General features: G+C 35.9%; 2 protein-coding genes across 3 annotated transcripts in view; one reads left to right on the top strand and one right to left on the bottom strand.

Annotated features, from left to right (window-relative positions):
* The window catches only part of RECQL (RecQ like helicase), a 57,373-nt gene extending 56,427 nt beyond the window's left edge, over positions 1-946 (bottom strand). The window contains exon 1 of one of the 2 annotated variants that reach the window (XM_030321901.2): positions 813-946. The gene's annotated coding sequence lies outside the window, so the exon portion shown is untranslated. The remainder of the gene's footprint in view (positions 1-812) is intronic. The other variant, XM_032593934.1, reaches the window with a different exon arrangement.
* Positions 947-1,082: 136 nt separating this feature from the next.
* Positions 1,083-14,064, top strand: GOLT1B (golgi transport 1B). The gene is made up of 5 exons (XM_030321908.2): positions 1,083-1,229; positions 6,689-6,780; positions 8,382-8,560; positions 9,685-9,766; positions 11,625-14,064. Exons 1-5 carry the CDS (start codon positions 1,205-1,207, stop codon positions 11,661-11,663), a joined length of 417 nt encoding a protein of 138 aa, XP_030177768.1. The 5' UTR covers positions 1,083-1,204; the 3' UTR covers positions 11,664-14,064.

The following is a 14,064-nucleotide window of genomic DNA, read 5'->3' on the forward strand; positions in this document are numbered from 1 at the left end:
TGTAAGACTAACTTGACCTAGGTAATTTCCTTTTTATGCCTCCAGAAATCATAAACAAAACTTGAAACGTTTCCCAAGGCTGATATGAGATAACCACTAACCAATTCCCTACCTTAAGAAAAGGTTAATATTCGAATCACTGCGAGGAATAAGGTCACTGACTTCTTAGTACATAAGCCGCTTTATAACAATATACCCAAGAGCCTCATTCCCTTTTTGGCTTGAGTGCTCCTGGTTCCCTAGCTGTCTCTTTGGTGGGTGCACCACAAACTTTAATTACTATTTCAGTGATTCATTGGTTTTACTCCCGCTATTTCTTAACTTTTAACAGCACCCACAGCAAATATTTCACGGGGTCACAGCCAGTCATTGATACTGGAGTAACCGTCACTACGGTACCACAGGCTAATTCACCAGGCTCCCCAGCACCTGCTTTTTAAAGACAACATTAATTTAATAATACCCTCCACTTGGCCTATGCGTCCACCGTGCTGTTCACCAATAAATGGTGGTTGCCAATAAACAGACTTTGGTAACCAAGCTTCCTGCATGGGAAAGGCTAGAGATAAAAAGAGAGGAGCAGAAAGTTCAAGGTGCCCCTAAAGGCCCGAACTCCATTAGAGACGGGCGACGATTAACGCCGGTTTCTCTCCTGCCAATATATTGGTGAAAGGAAGTGATCCGCGACAGACCGGCCTCGCCCTCAGGAAGGAAAAAGAAAGGTTAGCCCATTCAAAGCAGAGTTACCCCCAGATCCCCACCCCTCCACACTCCACCCCTACCCCACCCCACCCGCTTCCTCGGTCTCCCACCTCAAAGCGCCCGGCTCAGGACCACTAGGTACTGCTTTCAGCCACTCTCCAATGAAAACTTCCCGCCACCAAGCTTTCCTTTTTCTCTAGCTGGGAGCATCCGCCCTTCCGGTTCGGTCTCCTCAACCAATTGCAAGTAACACTCTTCTCTAATTGGTGAAGGGGTGTGGCCACCATTTGCGTCACCGAATAAGACTAAGGATGATTGGTCTATATTGGGAACGGATTTCGCCAATGGGAAGCTGTCTTGAGGCTAGGGTAGGGGTGGCTGCGTGTTTCCGGAAGACGTGGCGGCTCTCCCCTGGGTTGTTTCCCGGCTTCTTTTCTCCCCACTTTGCTTAACGCCCTGGGCGCCCGGAGGTGCAGTAGCCGTTCCCCTCACCGCTGCAGCCATGATCTCCTTAACGGACACCCAGAGTAAGCACTCGCCCCGGTATCCCCGCCTGGAGCCTCACACACCCGTTGCTCGAGCTCGTTTCGCTCGCCCGCCCCTCTGCCCGGGTCAATGAATGAAGCTCCGTGTTGGGGGCGGCGGCCTGCCGGACTGAGCGAGGGATGCGGGACTGGGAGGGCTGCCTTGAGGGGTCGGGGGCTGGACTTGCAGTGGCAGACCTGGTCTGGGAGGCGGGTCGGCGGGGTCTAGGGAGAAGTCCGATGTGGAGTGGGGGGAAGCCTATGCTGAGCGTCTGTCTTGCACCAGGGTCTCGCCGCTCTCACCCCCAGTGAGATGGACGCTTTGTTCCTGCAGATGGCCACAAGAGAAAGTTTGATGCGCGGTACCCGCGGTTCATCCTTGGGGACGTTTCTGCACATGACAAACTTGGGGTCCTCTACAAGTTACTGGCCGGTTGTTTGGGAGGCGGTATTTTAGATGTCACCTATTGTAGGTGTTTGGGTTTTTAAAAAATATGCTTACACTTAAATATTTTGAGTATTTCGCCTTTTGCCACCTCTGGAAACCTTCCAAAAATTCCTTGAAACGACTTCACTTTTCTACCACCTAATGTTTCCGCAGTAGTAAAAAGCCACTTTGTGTTCAGTTAAACGATTTCTTTCCTTAATGTTGTCTATTGTGCTTTGTGGTTTGTTTTATTATTTTAGCATTTCTTTCTGCCTACCACAGAGTTCTCCAGGCTTATTTTATATCTAAGGTTAGCATTGCTATCTGTTACCATTTCTTTCATTATAACACTTCTACTTTTCTCACGCTTTTGTCAATCTTAATAGTTTTTGTATTTACATATCTGCCCAACAATGGGTCCTATCTTTTAATGGTCATGATAGTCTTTTTGTCTCACCTTGCTTTATCTGTCATGATTTTTTTCTTAATTATGCTTAACTTACTTTGATTTTCAAGATTTTAAAATCTAAACAGTCTATTGAAAATAGAGTTTCATTTAAAATGCTCTATATTAAAGCGGAGTCTTAAAGTTTGGATTCAAGTCATGGCTGAGTTGAACTTGACAGAGCTTCTGTTGTGTCCTATATACACTACCACCCCAATCAGGTGCTTTTCCTTCCAGTGGTTGGATGGGTCTACACCTTCGTGCCACCTGCACTGACCCCTTTTGGTCTGTTGGCCTGCTCTGATTAGAAAACATAAAGTCCTTTTTTGTTTCTTTTTTTCCTTTTTTCTTTTCTTTCTTTTTTTCTCCTTCCCCCCCCCTTACTGTTATAATAGAAACTAGCAATTGTATAAAGGCATCTTCTTTTATTTTATCAAGTGCTTTCATGTAAATCATTACACTGAATTTTTATTAGAGCCCTATAAGGCAGGGAGAGGTATATCTCTTCTATAAATTAAAAGAGGCTCAAAAGAAATTCAATGTGTGGTCATAAGGAAAGTGACAGAAGCAAGGCTTGATCCCAGTTCTCCTGGCTCAGAAACTTTGTGTTCACTGGACCATACTAGCATCTAAGAAGACTTGACATAAATCTTATTTGAGATCTATCTTAGAATGATGTAATTCTTTCATAGCAAGAATAGTTGCAACAGTAGATATTTATCCTACACAATTATGCATTGATTTTTTTTTTTTTTTGAGAGAGACTGTGTAGGATAGTCAGATCCTATTCTGTTTGTGATGCCGTGTTCTGTTCCTCTTGACTGAGACCCAAAATTAAAATGAGGTTGTTACAGGAAATTAGGAGAATTGTATACCTAAATTGCTGAAATTTATTTCTAATTCTACTAATTAGAAGAAGTACTTAATCTCTACACAGTTATTCTAACTATAAAGTATTATTTTTTTATCTGAGTCTGATTATTACACAGATTAAAACTATGAACTATTATCCTTTGCACAGAGATTCTCTTCTGTTGAAGACTTCTTATAGGGACAGGTGCCTGATTTACATTCTTCCAAAATCCAGAACCAGGGGATTGAGTTGGAATGTGGGCAGAATAGGTAGGGAGTGTTCCCCCTTATTAAATTGATGAGAAAGGTTAAATTATACTCTTTGATGTTCATTTGCCATATGTTTTAGTTAGGACAGTGGATTGGAACACAAAATGGTTAGTGAACCAAAAGCTCTTGGATTTCAAATGGTGTTTGTGTGTGTGTGTTTAACTGCAGAAATTGGCCATCATTCAAGTGATTTGCCGAGATTATTCTGGAATCCTGATTCTGGGAGAGGGTGACAGAGCACTGAACAGAATCAATAGCAATTCATGATTGTTTTAAGGGATTCTATAATAGCACTCTCCCCACCCCCTCCATAAAAACACAAGATTTATTGAGGGGATGGAGTAGGGTATTTCCCATGCTGCCTGTAAATCTTTACATCATTATGTCACTTTGTCTGAAATTCTACCGTAATATTCAGTTGAGTGGTTCAATTAGCTGATATTCAGTCGAGTTCTTTATAATGAAATTTTCTGTTTTTTAAAAGGCATAGGAAGAAAGAGAAAGCTAATATTAAAATTTTTAAATAAGATACCAAAATGTTAGTGATTGCTATTGGATTAAGCGTATCTTTCCTTATAAAGTTTCCACAATAAGTTCTCTTTTTATTTTAGACAAATTTCATTAAGTTGTTTTTATTAGATTGTTCTTTAAAAAAAAAAACCCACACACATGGGCAAGAGGAATGCAGATTTGATAGCTGCAAGAGAGGAAGGTAAATTTGTTTTTCTGGATATGATCCTGGTGATGAGCGGGCAACTCCATGTAGGGCTTTACTAACCAGAGGGCTTATGAATGCATAAGCCTAGGGAAGATGGGAATTCGGGAGATGAGAAAAGGGCACAGTGAGGCCAGTTAGAGACTTTTGGCCCATTCAGGTCCGGAAATAACTTGGCAACATGATGCCAGTACCAGTTTGGGCAAATATGTCACAGGCAACTGTCTCCTCCTGGACTACACTGGATGAAATAGTTTTGGTTCCCCTGTTATGGTTTTTAAGCTGTGGAGTCCAGAAACAGGGTTTGAATTCTAGCCTGACTCCACGCAACCATCACTCTTCCTGCCCAGCTGTCCCGCCACCTCCAAGGCACCACATACATACATTTGCTGATTCTATGAACAGATGAGTTCCTAATCTGTGATACGTGGGGCAGGTGCTACTTTTCACCTCACATTTTTGTTAAAAGAATTACAACATATTTGTATAAACACTTCAGTGAATATGAAACCATATCCAGATATTATCTTTTTTCACAGCAGTCAATTTTTAATACTTCTACTAACACCTACTTAGTTGTGTTAGGTAACAAACTAATCCTATTAAACTTGAGTCACCTAGAGATGCTTCTCCCAGAAGCTCAGTATGCTCCAGTGCCCTTGAATTTCATTTAATCAAACATATTTAACCTAAAAAAAAGGTAAGAAAATCCTGTAGGAAGGGGTATGATGTAATAGGTAAGGACAGGGACTGAGTCCAAATGGTTAGCCAGAAGTGTGACTCCAGGTATATTAAGTCATCTCTCTAAACTCCTCTTACTCGATCTCTAAAATGATGTAATGATACCTACCTTGCATTAGTATTGGGAGGATTAAGTTATGTAAGGCATGCAAAGCACCTCCTAATGGCTAATTCATGGTAAATTCTCAGTACATAGTAGGTGTATTTCTATATAATTCCTTTCTGCTGAACAAACCTCTCAAAATTTTTATGAAATCATTAGGACAATTTATGAAAAGTTGGAAGTTAGTCATACTCAAGTAACTCAGCTGTCGATGACTAAATCCTAACTACTAAATAGTTATACAATGGAATTTTACTTGTTCTTTTGTCCATGTTTTCCTCTAGGAAATTATGTCTGACAGCTAAACAGTTATTTTGTTGAATTCTCTTAAGGGATTTAAGCATGAAAGCATTAGCTTCACATTTTCATAGGATTTTGTGTCTGTGGAATACATTTATCAGTATATTTATAGACTAGTACCTGAATTCTTTTAGACTAACTTTGGAAGAAAAGGTAGCTGGAATGGAAGGCAGTAGATAACTGCAAATTGAGGACATGGGGGATATAGAAAAGGTATATGATAGAAGTATTCAACTCATCAGAACATTTTACAAGTCTTAAATTTTTTTTTAAGTGGCTGTGACCTAGATTTGGGCTTTCTGGAGCCACAGCCAAAAAGTTAAGTAACAGATCAGAAATCATTAATGGTGTATTTAAAATTGAGTTTCCAGGGGTGCGTGGGGGGCTCAGTCAATTAAGCATCCTACTTCTGCTCAAGTCATGATCTCTCAGTTCGTGAGTTCCAGCCTCTCATAGGGCTCTGTGCTGACAGCTCGGAGCCTGCAGTCTGCTTCAGATTCTGTGTCTCTCTCTTTCTGCCTCTCAAAAATAAATAAACATTAAAAAAATAAAATAAAATAAAATTGAGTTTCCAAAAATATGGTAGTTTTTGCTCTGATTATTTCAAGCAGATAGTAAGCGTCTAGGTAAAATAAGGATTGGTGAGTATTTCCTGACAGCAAAACTAAAATGATCAAGGTGACTTAGTGGGTTATGCTTTTAGCATTAACAGAAAAGGATAACTGTAATCTTAGAAAGTTAGGAATCTTCAGACTGAAAAGAGAAGACCAAGAGAATGTGAAGGTAATAAAATTATTAGTTTTATATACAGGATGAACATAAACTTCAGTGCTTATGCTTCATTCACCATCAGATAGTACCTAGAAGAGATACAGGCATTTCGGAGTCTTTGAATAAAAAGAGTAAAACTCCAGAATATTAATATTAAGTACAACTGTGTTCTTTGAAACTCTGGAGTGCTGCTTTTAGGACTCGTACACTAAACATGTGATTGGATTCATGGTTTAGGTAATTTATAGAAGATAAACCCATACCATCAAGAAGTTAAAAGTTATACATAACCTTCTGAAAATTAACTTTTGAGGAGATGGCAATGTGATTCTCAAAATACTGTTGTTGTAAGAAGTGTATCATGGAGTGAAGTATACCGTGCAGACCCACTGTAACATTTCCACTGGGTTAAAGAAGGAGTTAGATGAAAAGAAGGAAGAAGTAACTGGAGATATTGTGCATATAAATAATATCATAGAATATGAAAGAGATAAATAGTAAAAGTAAACTCATATATTTATGCCTGGTGACAGAGGAGTTCTTGGGAGGGAAAAAATTTACAACCCAAGATTTAGAATCCTGATTATCTTTCTCTGTTATGCATATGTTTATGAGAAGTGCTGTCTCTCATAAATTCATATTTTATATGTTGAGGTTATTTGCTGATGTTACTTTGTTATAGACCTCAATGAATGTCATAAAGTTAACCTGCAATGTTAGGAACCTATTTTCTTATATCATCCAAAAGAAAAACTGAGAAACTTTCTTACTTAATTTATAGGGATCTTAATGTAACTTTAATTTTTCTCTACCCTTAACTATATAATTTATATTGCAGAAATTGGAATGGGATTAACAGGATTTGGAGTGTTTTTCCTGTTCTTTGGAATGATTCTCTTTTTTGACAAAGCACTACTGGCTATTGGAAATGTGAGTTTTTCAATATATATTTTAACTAAATTCGTAAGGAAATTTTAACTGCAAATGAATTATTGCCTGCTGTTAGGTTGGGGGGAAACAATTCCCTATTATTCATGTAAAGATTCCTGTTAGCTTCTCTGTTTCCATCAGGAGTAAAACCTGTTTTCTGTTTAAATAAAAGGTAAACACTTAAAGAAGTTTTTGAATAACTACTCTGTTAAGTGTTTGATGTGTGATATACAATAGATTAAATCAAGGCTGCCTCTAAATAGGAGTTCAAAATAAATGACTTGGTAGCCCCCATGTCTTGGTAAATTTATAAATATGTTTAACTTAAAACATATGACTTTAGACATTTGGTTCAGTAGCATGAAATAGGTTTTTAAAAGCCATTTAAACCTCTTTATATCTGTATATTTTAAGAGTTGACTTCCTAAGAAACGTGTATATTGTTTATTTGGACTGTACTTTGTTGTCCATGTGTGGAGGTTGTGCAAGAGTGAAATATCTTAGAAGTGTGTATTACTGTTGGGCTTGTAATTGGAAATTGGAAGATATAAAGGGTAACAAAATTGTTCAAAATCGACAGGTTAATTAATAACATATAAGTAGCATTGGTATCTGAGAATACAAAGCTTAACCATTAGGTTCAATCAATATTTGTATGAAAATTTTTCATTAAACACAGTTATGAAATGGAGCACCTGGGAGGCTCAGTCGGTTAAGCCTTCAACTCTTGATTTCTGCTGAGGTCATGAACTCAAGGTTCAAGGGATTGGAAACCACCACCACCATCACCCTGTGGACGCTGAGCCATTCAGCCTGCTTAGTATTCTTTCTCTCCCTCTCACCCTCCCCTAATTATGTATGTGTGCACACGTGTGTGCATGCTCGCTCTCTCAAAAAAAAATAATAAGTAAATAAAAATGTTTCATCCCATTAAAAAAAAAAAAAGATAGGAAGGAAGGCAAGTATTGGGAGTAAAGCCTGGGAAAAAACAAGCTTTTACTAGATCACCATTTCTTGTTCACTATCTGAAAACATACAAAATATATATTTGAGAACGTGGCTTTATTTTTATTTCTCTGCCACCAGATATTCTGGAATTAGTAATACTAATTCCTCTTCCTGGCTTTTCATGGTTTCTTCATCATCTTGGCCATGTCAGTACTTCTCCCACCCACAGAACACCTCTAGCCTAGGGTGAAGTGTGCAAAACCAGGAATACCTTCGGGTGACATATTTATGGGCAGCCTTCTTTTTTTGCCCTGCTTCTCATCTGCTTAGCCAAGCCCTCTCCATCTAGTTTACCTGGGAAAACCACTGCATGTGCACATGCCCTTCGGTAACATCTAATCTTTAGTTCTCTTTTTCTGCATTTAATCAAGATAGAAGAGGACTGAGAAGACTGGACTACAACTACAACATTAGCATGCTTAGCACACTCCTTGGTTCTGCCTCTTCGTGTGCACTGTAGTTTTCTCCAGCCAGTTGCCCACACTAAGAGCCAGATGTATTTCTTTTTATTATATTTAGCTTTGACCTTGCTTTTCAAATTCATGCAGTGTGTGTAACTGCTTTTTCTATCTTGCATTTTCTTTCTCTCCTAGGTTTTATTTGTGGCTGGCTTGGCTTTTGTAATTGGTTTAGAAAGAACATTCAGATTCTTCTTCCAAAAACATAAAATGAAAGCGACAGGATTTTTCCTGGGTGGAGTATTTGTAGTCCTTATTGGTTGGCCTTTGATAGGCATGATCTTTGAAATTTATGGATTCTTTCTATTGTTCAGGTAAGGCAATTTTTTTATTTTACCTTTTCTCTTTCAATGAATCAGTACCTCAAATAATTATTACAAAAGCCCAGATATTTGCATCAGCATGAATACAAAGACCATAATTTTCTCAAATGGATTTTTTGTTTACATTGAATCTTTTATTACAGCTTTAGATAATTCAGTCAACTATAAAAGTGTTTATCAAATGTATAAATAGTATACATTATCTTGTATTTTCAATGCAATAAAATTCATTTTATTGGGATTTTAAGGCACTGTCTTTTCTATTAAGGCACTGTGTCTGCTATTTTTATCAACTAAACAGTGATACATACATACAGCATTTTAATACATAGAACCTAATACTGCATAGTTACTGCCACTTGATGACAATTCTTTTAGTACATACTCATATTAGAAAATTTTGTGCTAAATGAACTATGTTAGATTTTGACCAGTTAACATTTTACAAATGCTAGTTACTAAGTGAGTAAATAATAGCATGCAATGTGAGAAAATACCTTTATATAAGGTAAGTTTATTTATTCAGGAAATGTATATCCTTTGTCTTCTATCTGCCAAATACCATATTCTTCATGGGAAGACATGAAAATGAATTAAGTGTCAAATCCGCCTTAGAAAATCTCTCATTTCTGATATGGGCACTAGACTATAAATATCCAGTAGTAGGGGAGCCTGGGTGGCTCAGTCGTTTAAGCATCTGACTTCAGTTCAGGTGATGATCTCTTGTTTCATGGATTCGAGCCCCGCATCAGGCTCTGCACTGCTACAGAGCCTACTTAGGATTCTCACTTTGTCCTCTCTCTCTGCCCCTCTCCTGCTTGCACTTTCTCTCTGTCTCAAGATGAATAAATAACTTAAAAAAAAAGAATATAGTAGTAGTAATAATAGTAGTAATGCTGTTACAAATGTATAAGCAAAATACTATATGAGCATAATTAAGAAAGATCAAATCCAGGGAGAGGAAAGAAACATTACCACTAAAGGTAACATTTGAAATTTGAAGTCTCCAAAACATTTAAAATTTTAATAGGATCCTTTCTTTTTACTTGGTTAGCAATTGATTTTGATAATAAAGAATATGTAAGTTCTGAGAACCTTTTTTTCCTTTTTCCTAGGGGCTTCTTTCCTGTGGTCATTGGCTTTATTAGAAGAGTACCAGTCCTTGGATCCCTCTTGAATTTACCTGGAATTAGATCAGTAAGTAATCATGTATTAGAAATAAAATTTTTAAACCTACAAAATAAATACTGTGATGTTCTTTACTTCTAGAAATACAAGTAATTGATGTTTTTATTATGATATAAATTGTTACATTGCCATAGATTACCATGAATACCAGAGAAAATAATCATTGCTGACCTTATAAAACCTGGAATTTTGTTTCACTATATCCATTTAATATTCTTGTTTTATTTATTTTTTTTTAATGTAACTCAAATTTATATGCTGCCTTTCTCTTTGAAAGTTCTGGTACTTTTCAATTAACTTTTATATGATCTCTAATTTTAGAAGCCATTATATAAAAAGGACATCATTATTTCTAGTAAATATTATTTTCTTTCTTAGTATCACCAATAGCATGCATTAAGACAATTAAATCAAGCACTAATTATACTGGAAGTCAGATGATAAAATGCTGTTCCCAACTCTGTTCCACAGTTTGAATGATCTCATCAAATCTGTTCCTTCAAGATGGGCCATCAACATCCTAAAGTTGTTTACAGACATTTGTAGATGTTACTAACAAAGTCCATAGCATTTACTGGATTCTCAGAGAGCTAAAGGATGGCTCACCCACAGAAGAATAGGTACCACTGTAAGACAAAAATCTCATTTTCAACCTCAAGTCGATTTTAGAGTCAGAATATTACAGCCCGGACAACCTTGATGTTTGATGTTACTTTTGGAGAGAGAATGTTGTGCTTTCTCTACACATAAATTTAACTGAAAATCCTAATGAATCCATGGTACTTTCAAAGCAACATTTAGTTTTAGTGCACCCATTACCTATTTATAATAATATAAAAGGTTGGAATATGTATATTCTGATTTCATTTGCATTAATCTCCAAACTCATACTGTAGTAAATGTTGTTTTTACTTAGAATAGCTTTTGAATTTACTGAAATTTCTAGTTATGCAGTTGTAATCATTATTCATGTCCTTAATTTAAGGATCCTTCATTGTTTGCATAAACACCCAATGCTGTCAGTTATGTTTCCTATCATTATTACTTTCTTATAATAAATTCTTAAGTAAAAGTGTGAATAGTGAAATGAAAAGAAGGGTTAAATGATTGCTAGAGTTTGATAGTATTGTGACCACTTGGGTTACACAACTTTTAATATATCCACTAATTATTTTGTTTCAATATTTGCATCACCATCTGGAATGCTGAAGAAGGCCCAATTGCTTTATATTTGGGGTGGAGTAGCCAAAGTAAATAACCACTTAACATTAACGTGTGTTAAAATTTATATTCTGTAATTATTAATTTGTGCTTGCCTCATTACATCTATTTTTAATGTCATTGCCACTTTCAGTCTGAAGTCCAGAATACACATTTAAAGTATTTTTAGTCAATAGCTGTTGTTAATTGTTGAACTTAATGGAGTTAAATCTGTTTGTTCAAAGACTACATAGGCCCAGAAGAGATCCACAGTAATGGTCAGTGGAAATATCTTATTGGGTTCATTAATGCATGAATGGCTGACATTTCAGCTTTTTATTTTTTTATTGTTTTGTTAAGCTAGCAGTGTTACCTTCATTTTATCCAGTTTTTTTATTCATTGTGTTGCATTTCTTGTGTTGCACCCTTAAAGTCATATGCATAACATGTCATGCAAAAACAACCTCAGAAAAGAAAAATTTTTATACACATTTACATGTCAGAAGATTGTGGTGAGTAGTACTGGATTAATCATTGTCAGTCACACCTTAAATTGCCACGAATCTTACGAAGTTGGGTTTTTTAAATCAACATATAAAATGTTGATATAATGTTTTTGTAATGCTCTGGGCTTTCTTTTAATTATCTGTTTTTCTTCTCCTTGCAGTTTGTAGATAAAGTTGGAGAAAGCAACAATATGGTATAACAACAAGTGAATTGAAGACTCATTTAAAATATTGTATTATTTATAAAATCCTTTGAAGAATATTCAGCACAAAATTAAATTACATGAAATAGCTTGTAATGTTCTTTACAGAAGTTTAAAACGCATAGTCTACAAAGTACCAATAGCAGTTAACAAAGAAGCAATGAGAACAGGCTTCTAATCAAGTGATCTGAGAAGTCAGCAAGCAAACTAAAGGAGATGAACTCTAGGTTACAGTACTTATTGAAACTCTTGAAGGCGATTTTTATTGTTTATCCACAATGTGCGAAAAACAGCCATCCTTGGAGAACTGTGGTGCCTGTTTCTTTCCTTTTTATTTTGAAGGTGCAGGAGCACGCATAGGCATTTGCTTTTTAGAAATATCCACTGGAATGGCAAAAATATTTCCAGTTGCACTGTGTCTCTGAAAGTGATGCATGAGTTAGATTGGATTATGTCATTTTAATGTATTAAAACCAAGGAAAACCCAGTTTTGATGTATGAATCACTTTTTTTTTGTAAACATATGGCTAAAATAAAACATTTGTGGTTCTTCTGATTCTTAATATTTTAGAGCCAGATGAAAGCTGAACTAGATATTCACTGTTGGAATACGCAAAGGTCATTTATTCTTTATAACTGAACACTCCAGAACTACTCATAAGTCTTGAGAGTCTAACTTGGTTATCTATATCCTACATTACATGTAAGCATCTAACAAAAAGCATTCTTAACCATGAAGTAGTCTGTTACATTGAATAGTCTTTTATTTAAGATACTAAATGATGCAAACCAAATGGATTTTTTCCATGTCATGGTGTAGTTTTCCTTTCTTTTTTGTTTTTGTTTTTGTTTTTGATTTTAGCAGTGGTTTTACTGTTTTGCTTTTCATAAATAACTATTGGTAATGTTTACTTTAAGATGTAATATGTTAAAAAGTTAAACTTACAGGTATTTGTTAAGGGCTTTTCATGTAAAATTGAGTTTTCCTTTACTTTTAGCTTTTTCATAACATAAACATCAATACGCATGACGAATGCTTCATAAGATGCTTTGTCTTGAGTTCATGGAGAAAATACCAGAATTCACATGCTAAGTTTAGTTTACTGTAATTAAATGGGCTATAGTTTCTTAAAAACATGACACTAAAAAAATATGTTGTTTTTCCTACTATTGATGCTTGACTGGCAGTAAGAAACAGTGGTTGTTTCTTGGTAGTTTTCCAAGTTGACAGCTTTTCTGGTAGATGTAAGAACACATTTCAACAGCCACAGTACTATTTGTTATACCACTAATGATTGCATTATTTACCTTTTTTTTTTAACAGTTGCAAAGCTTTTTAATGCACAAAATCATAATTGAAATTTGTGATTTTTATTTAGAAACATGTCTACAAAATATATCATAGCTTATATTATTTTTAGTTAAATCTCAATACACAGGGAACTCCCATTCTTGCTTGTCCAAAGAAGGAAAGACTTGGTATGTAGTTTAATGGTTCAGTCTTGTGGATTACTGCCTTTTGGTACTGGTATTTGACTTATGACATAATCTGTGAAACTAGATGATATTGACAAAATGAGACTCCTACCTCAATAGTTCATGGAATAATAAGAGACCTAGTGTTGTGTCTAATGTTCTTCAAAAAAGTAATATCCTCATTTGGGAGAGTGTCAAATATATACATATTTTGGGGATCGACTTATACAAGTTGCCCTGTAGGACTCTTCTACATATTTTTGACTGATCCATATTATTTTCAGTGGCTAGATAATTCTACCTTTTTAGAACAAGAACAGTATCTGTTAATGTAAGGAACATGTGTATTATTTAACTCCTTTGTAGACATGAATTTCTATCAAAATGTTCTTTGCACTGTAACAGATAACTTTTTCAAAATCTTATTTCAGAAGCATTATTAGAAGTTGTGTAAAGGATTTGATAATTTCCCAGTCCTTAGTAAGATTGAGAGGCTGGAGCAGTTTTCAGTTTTCAAAGAGTCCACAGTTAATCTCAAATGTGAGTTTGGGACTGCTCGGCAGCACTGTATATTTCTTATTCATAACCACTGATGAGGCTCTATTGAAAGCACTGTACATTGTATTGTTTCTTCCTTTCCAAAATTAGCCTTCTGTCTTTGTGACAAAAATGTACTTTGATCATTGCTATAAAGATGGAGGAAAAGGTCTAATACTACTTAGCCTTAAGTGTATCTGGCATTGTTCAAATGTATTTTCTGTAACAGAAACATACTTGCAATGTTTTACTTTTCCCCTTATAAATTGTAATTCCTGGAATACTGCTGCTTTAAAAAGTCTCACAGTCAGATTATATGATCTAACAATTGAATATTGTAAATACACTTGTCTTACCTCTCAATAAAAGGGTACTTTTCTATTAA

The sequence above is a fragment of the Lynx canadensis genome, chromosome B4, assembly GCF_007474595.2.
Source record: "Lynx canadensis isolate LIC74 chromosome B4, mLynCan4.pri.v2, whole genome shotgun sequence".
Taxonomy (NCBI): Eukaryota; Metazoa; Chordata; class Mammalia; order Carnivora; family Felidae; genus Lynx; species Lynx canadensis.

What these genes read in the sequence shown, in the direction of transcription:
- GOLT1B (XM_030321908.2), top strand. Translation starts at nt 1,205, where the DNA reads ATGATCTCCTTAACGGACACCCAGA. An exon ending in CACTACTGGCTATTGGAAAT is followed by an intron (nt 6,781 to 8,381) that starts GTGAGTTTTTCA and finishes TTTCTCTCCTAG; the next exon opens with GTTTTATTTGTGGCTGGCTT. An exon ending in GGATTCTTTCTATTGTTCAG is followed by an intron (nt 8,561 to 9,684) that starts GTAAGGCAATTT and finishes CCTTTTTCCTAG; the next exon opens with GGGCTTCTTTCCTGTGGTCA.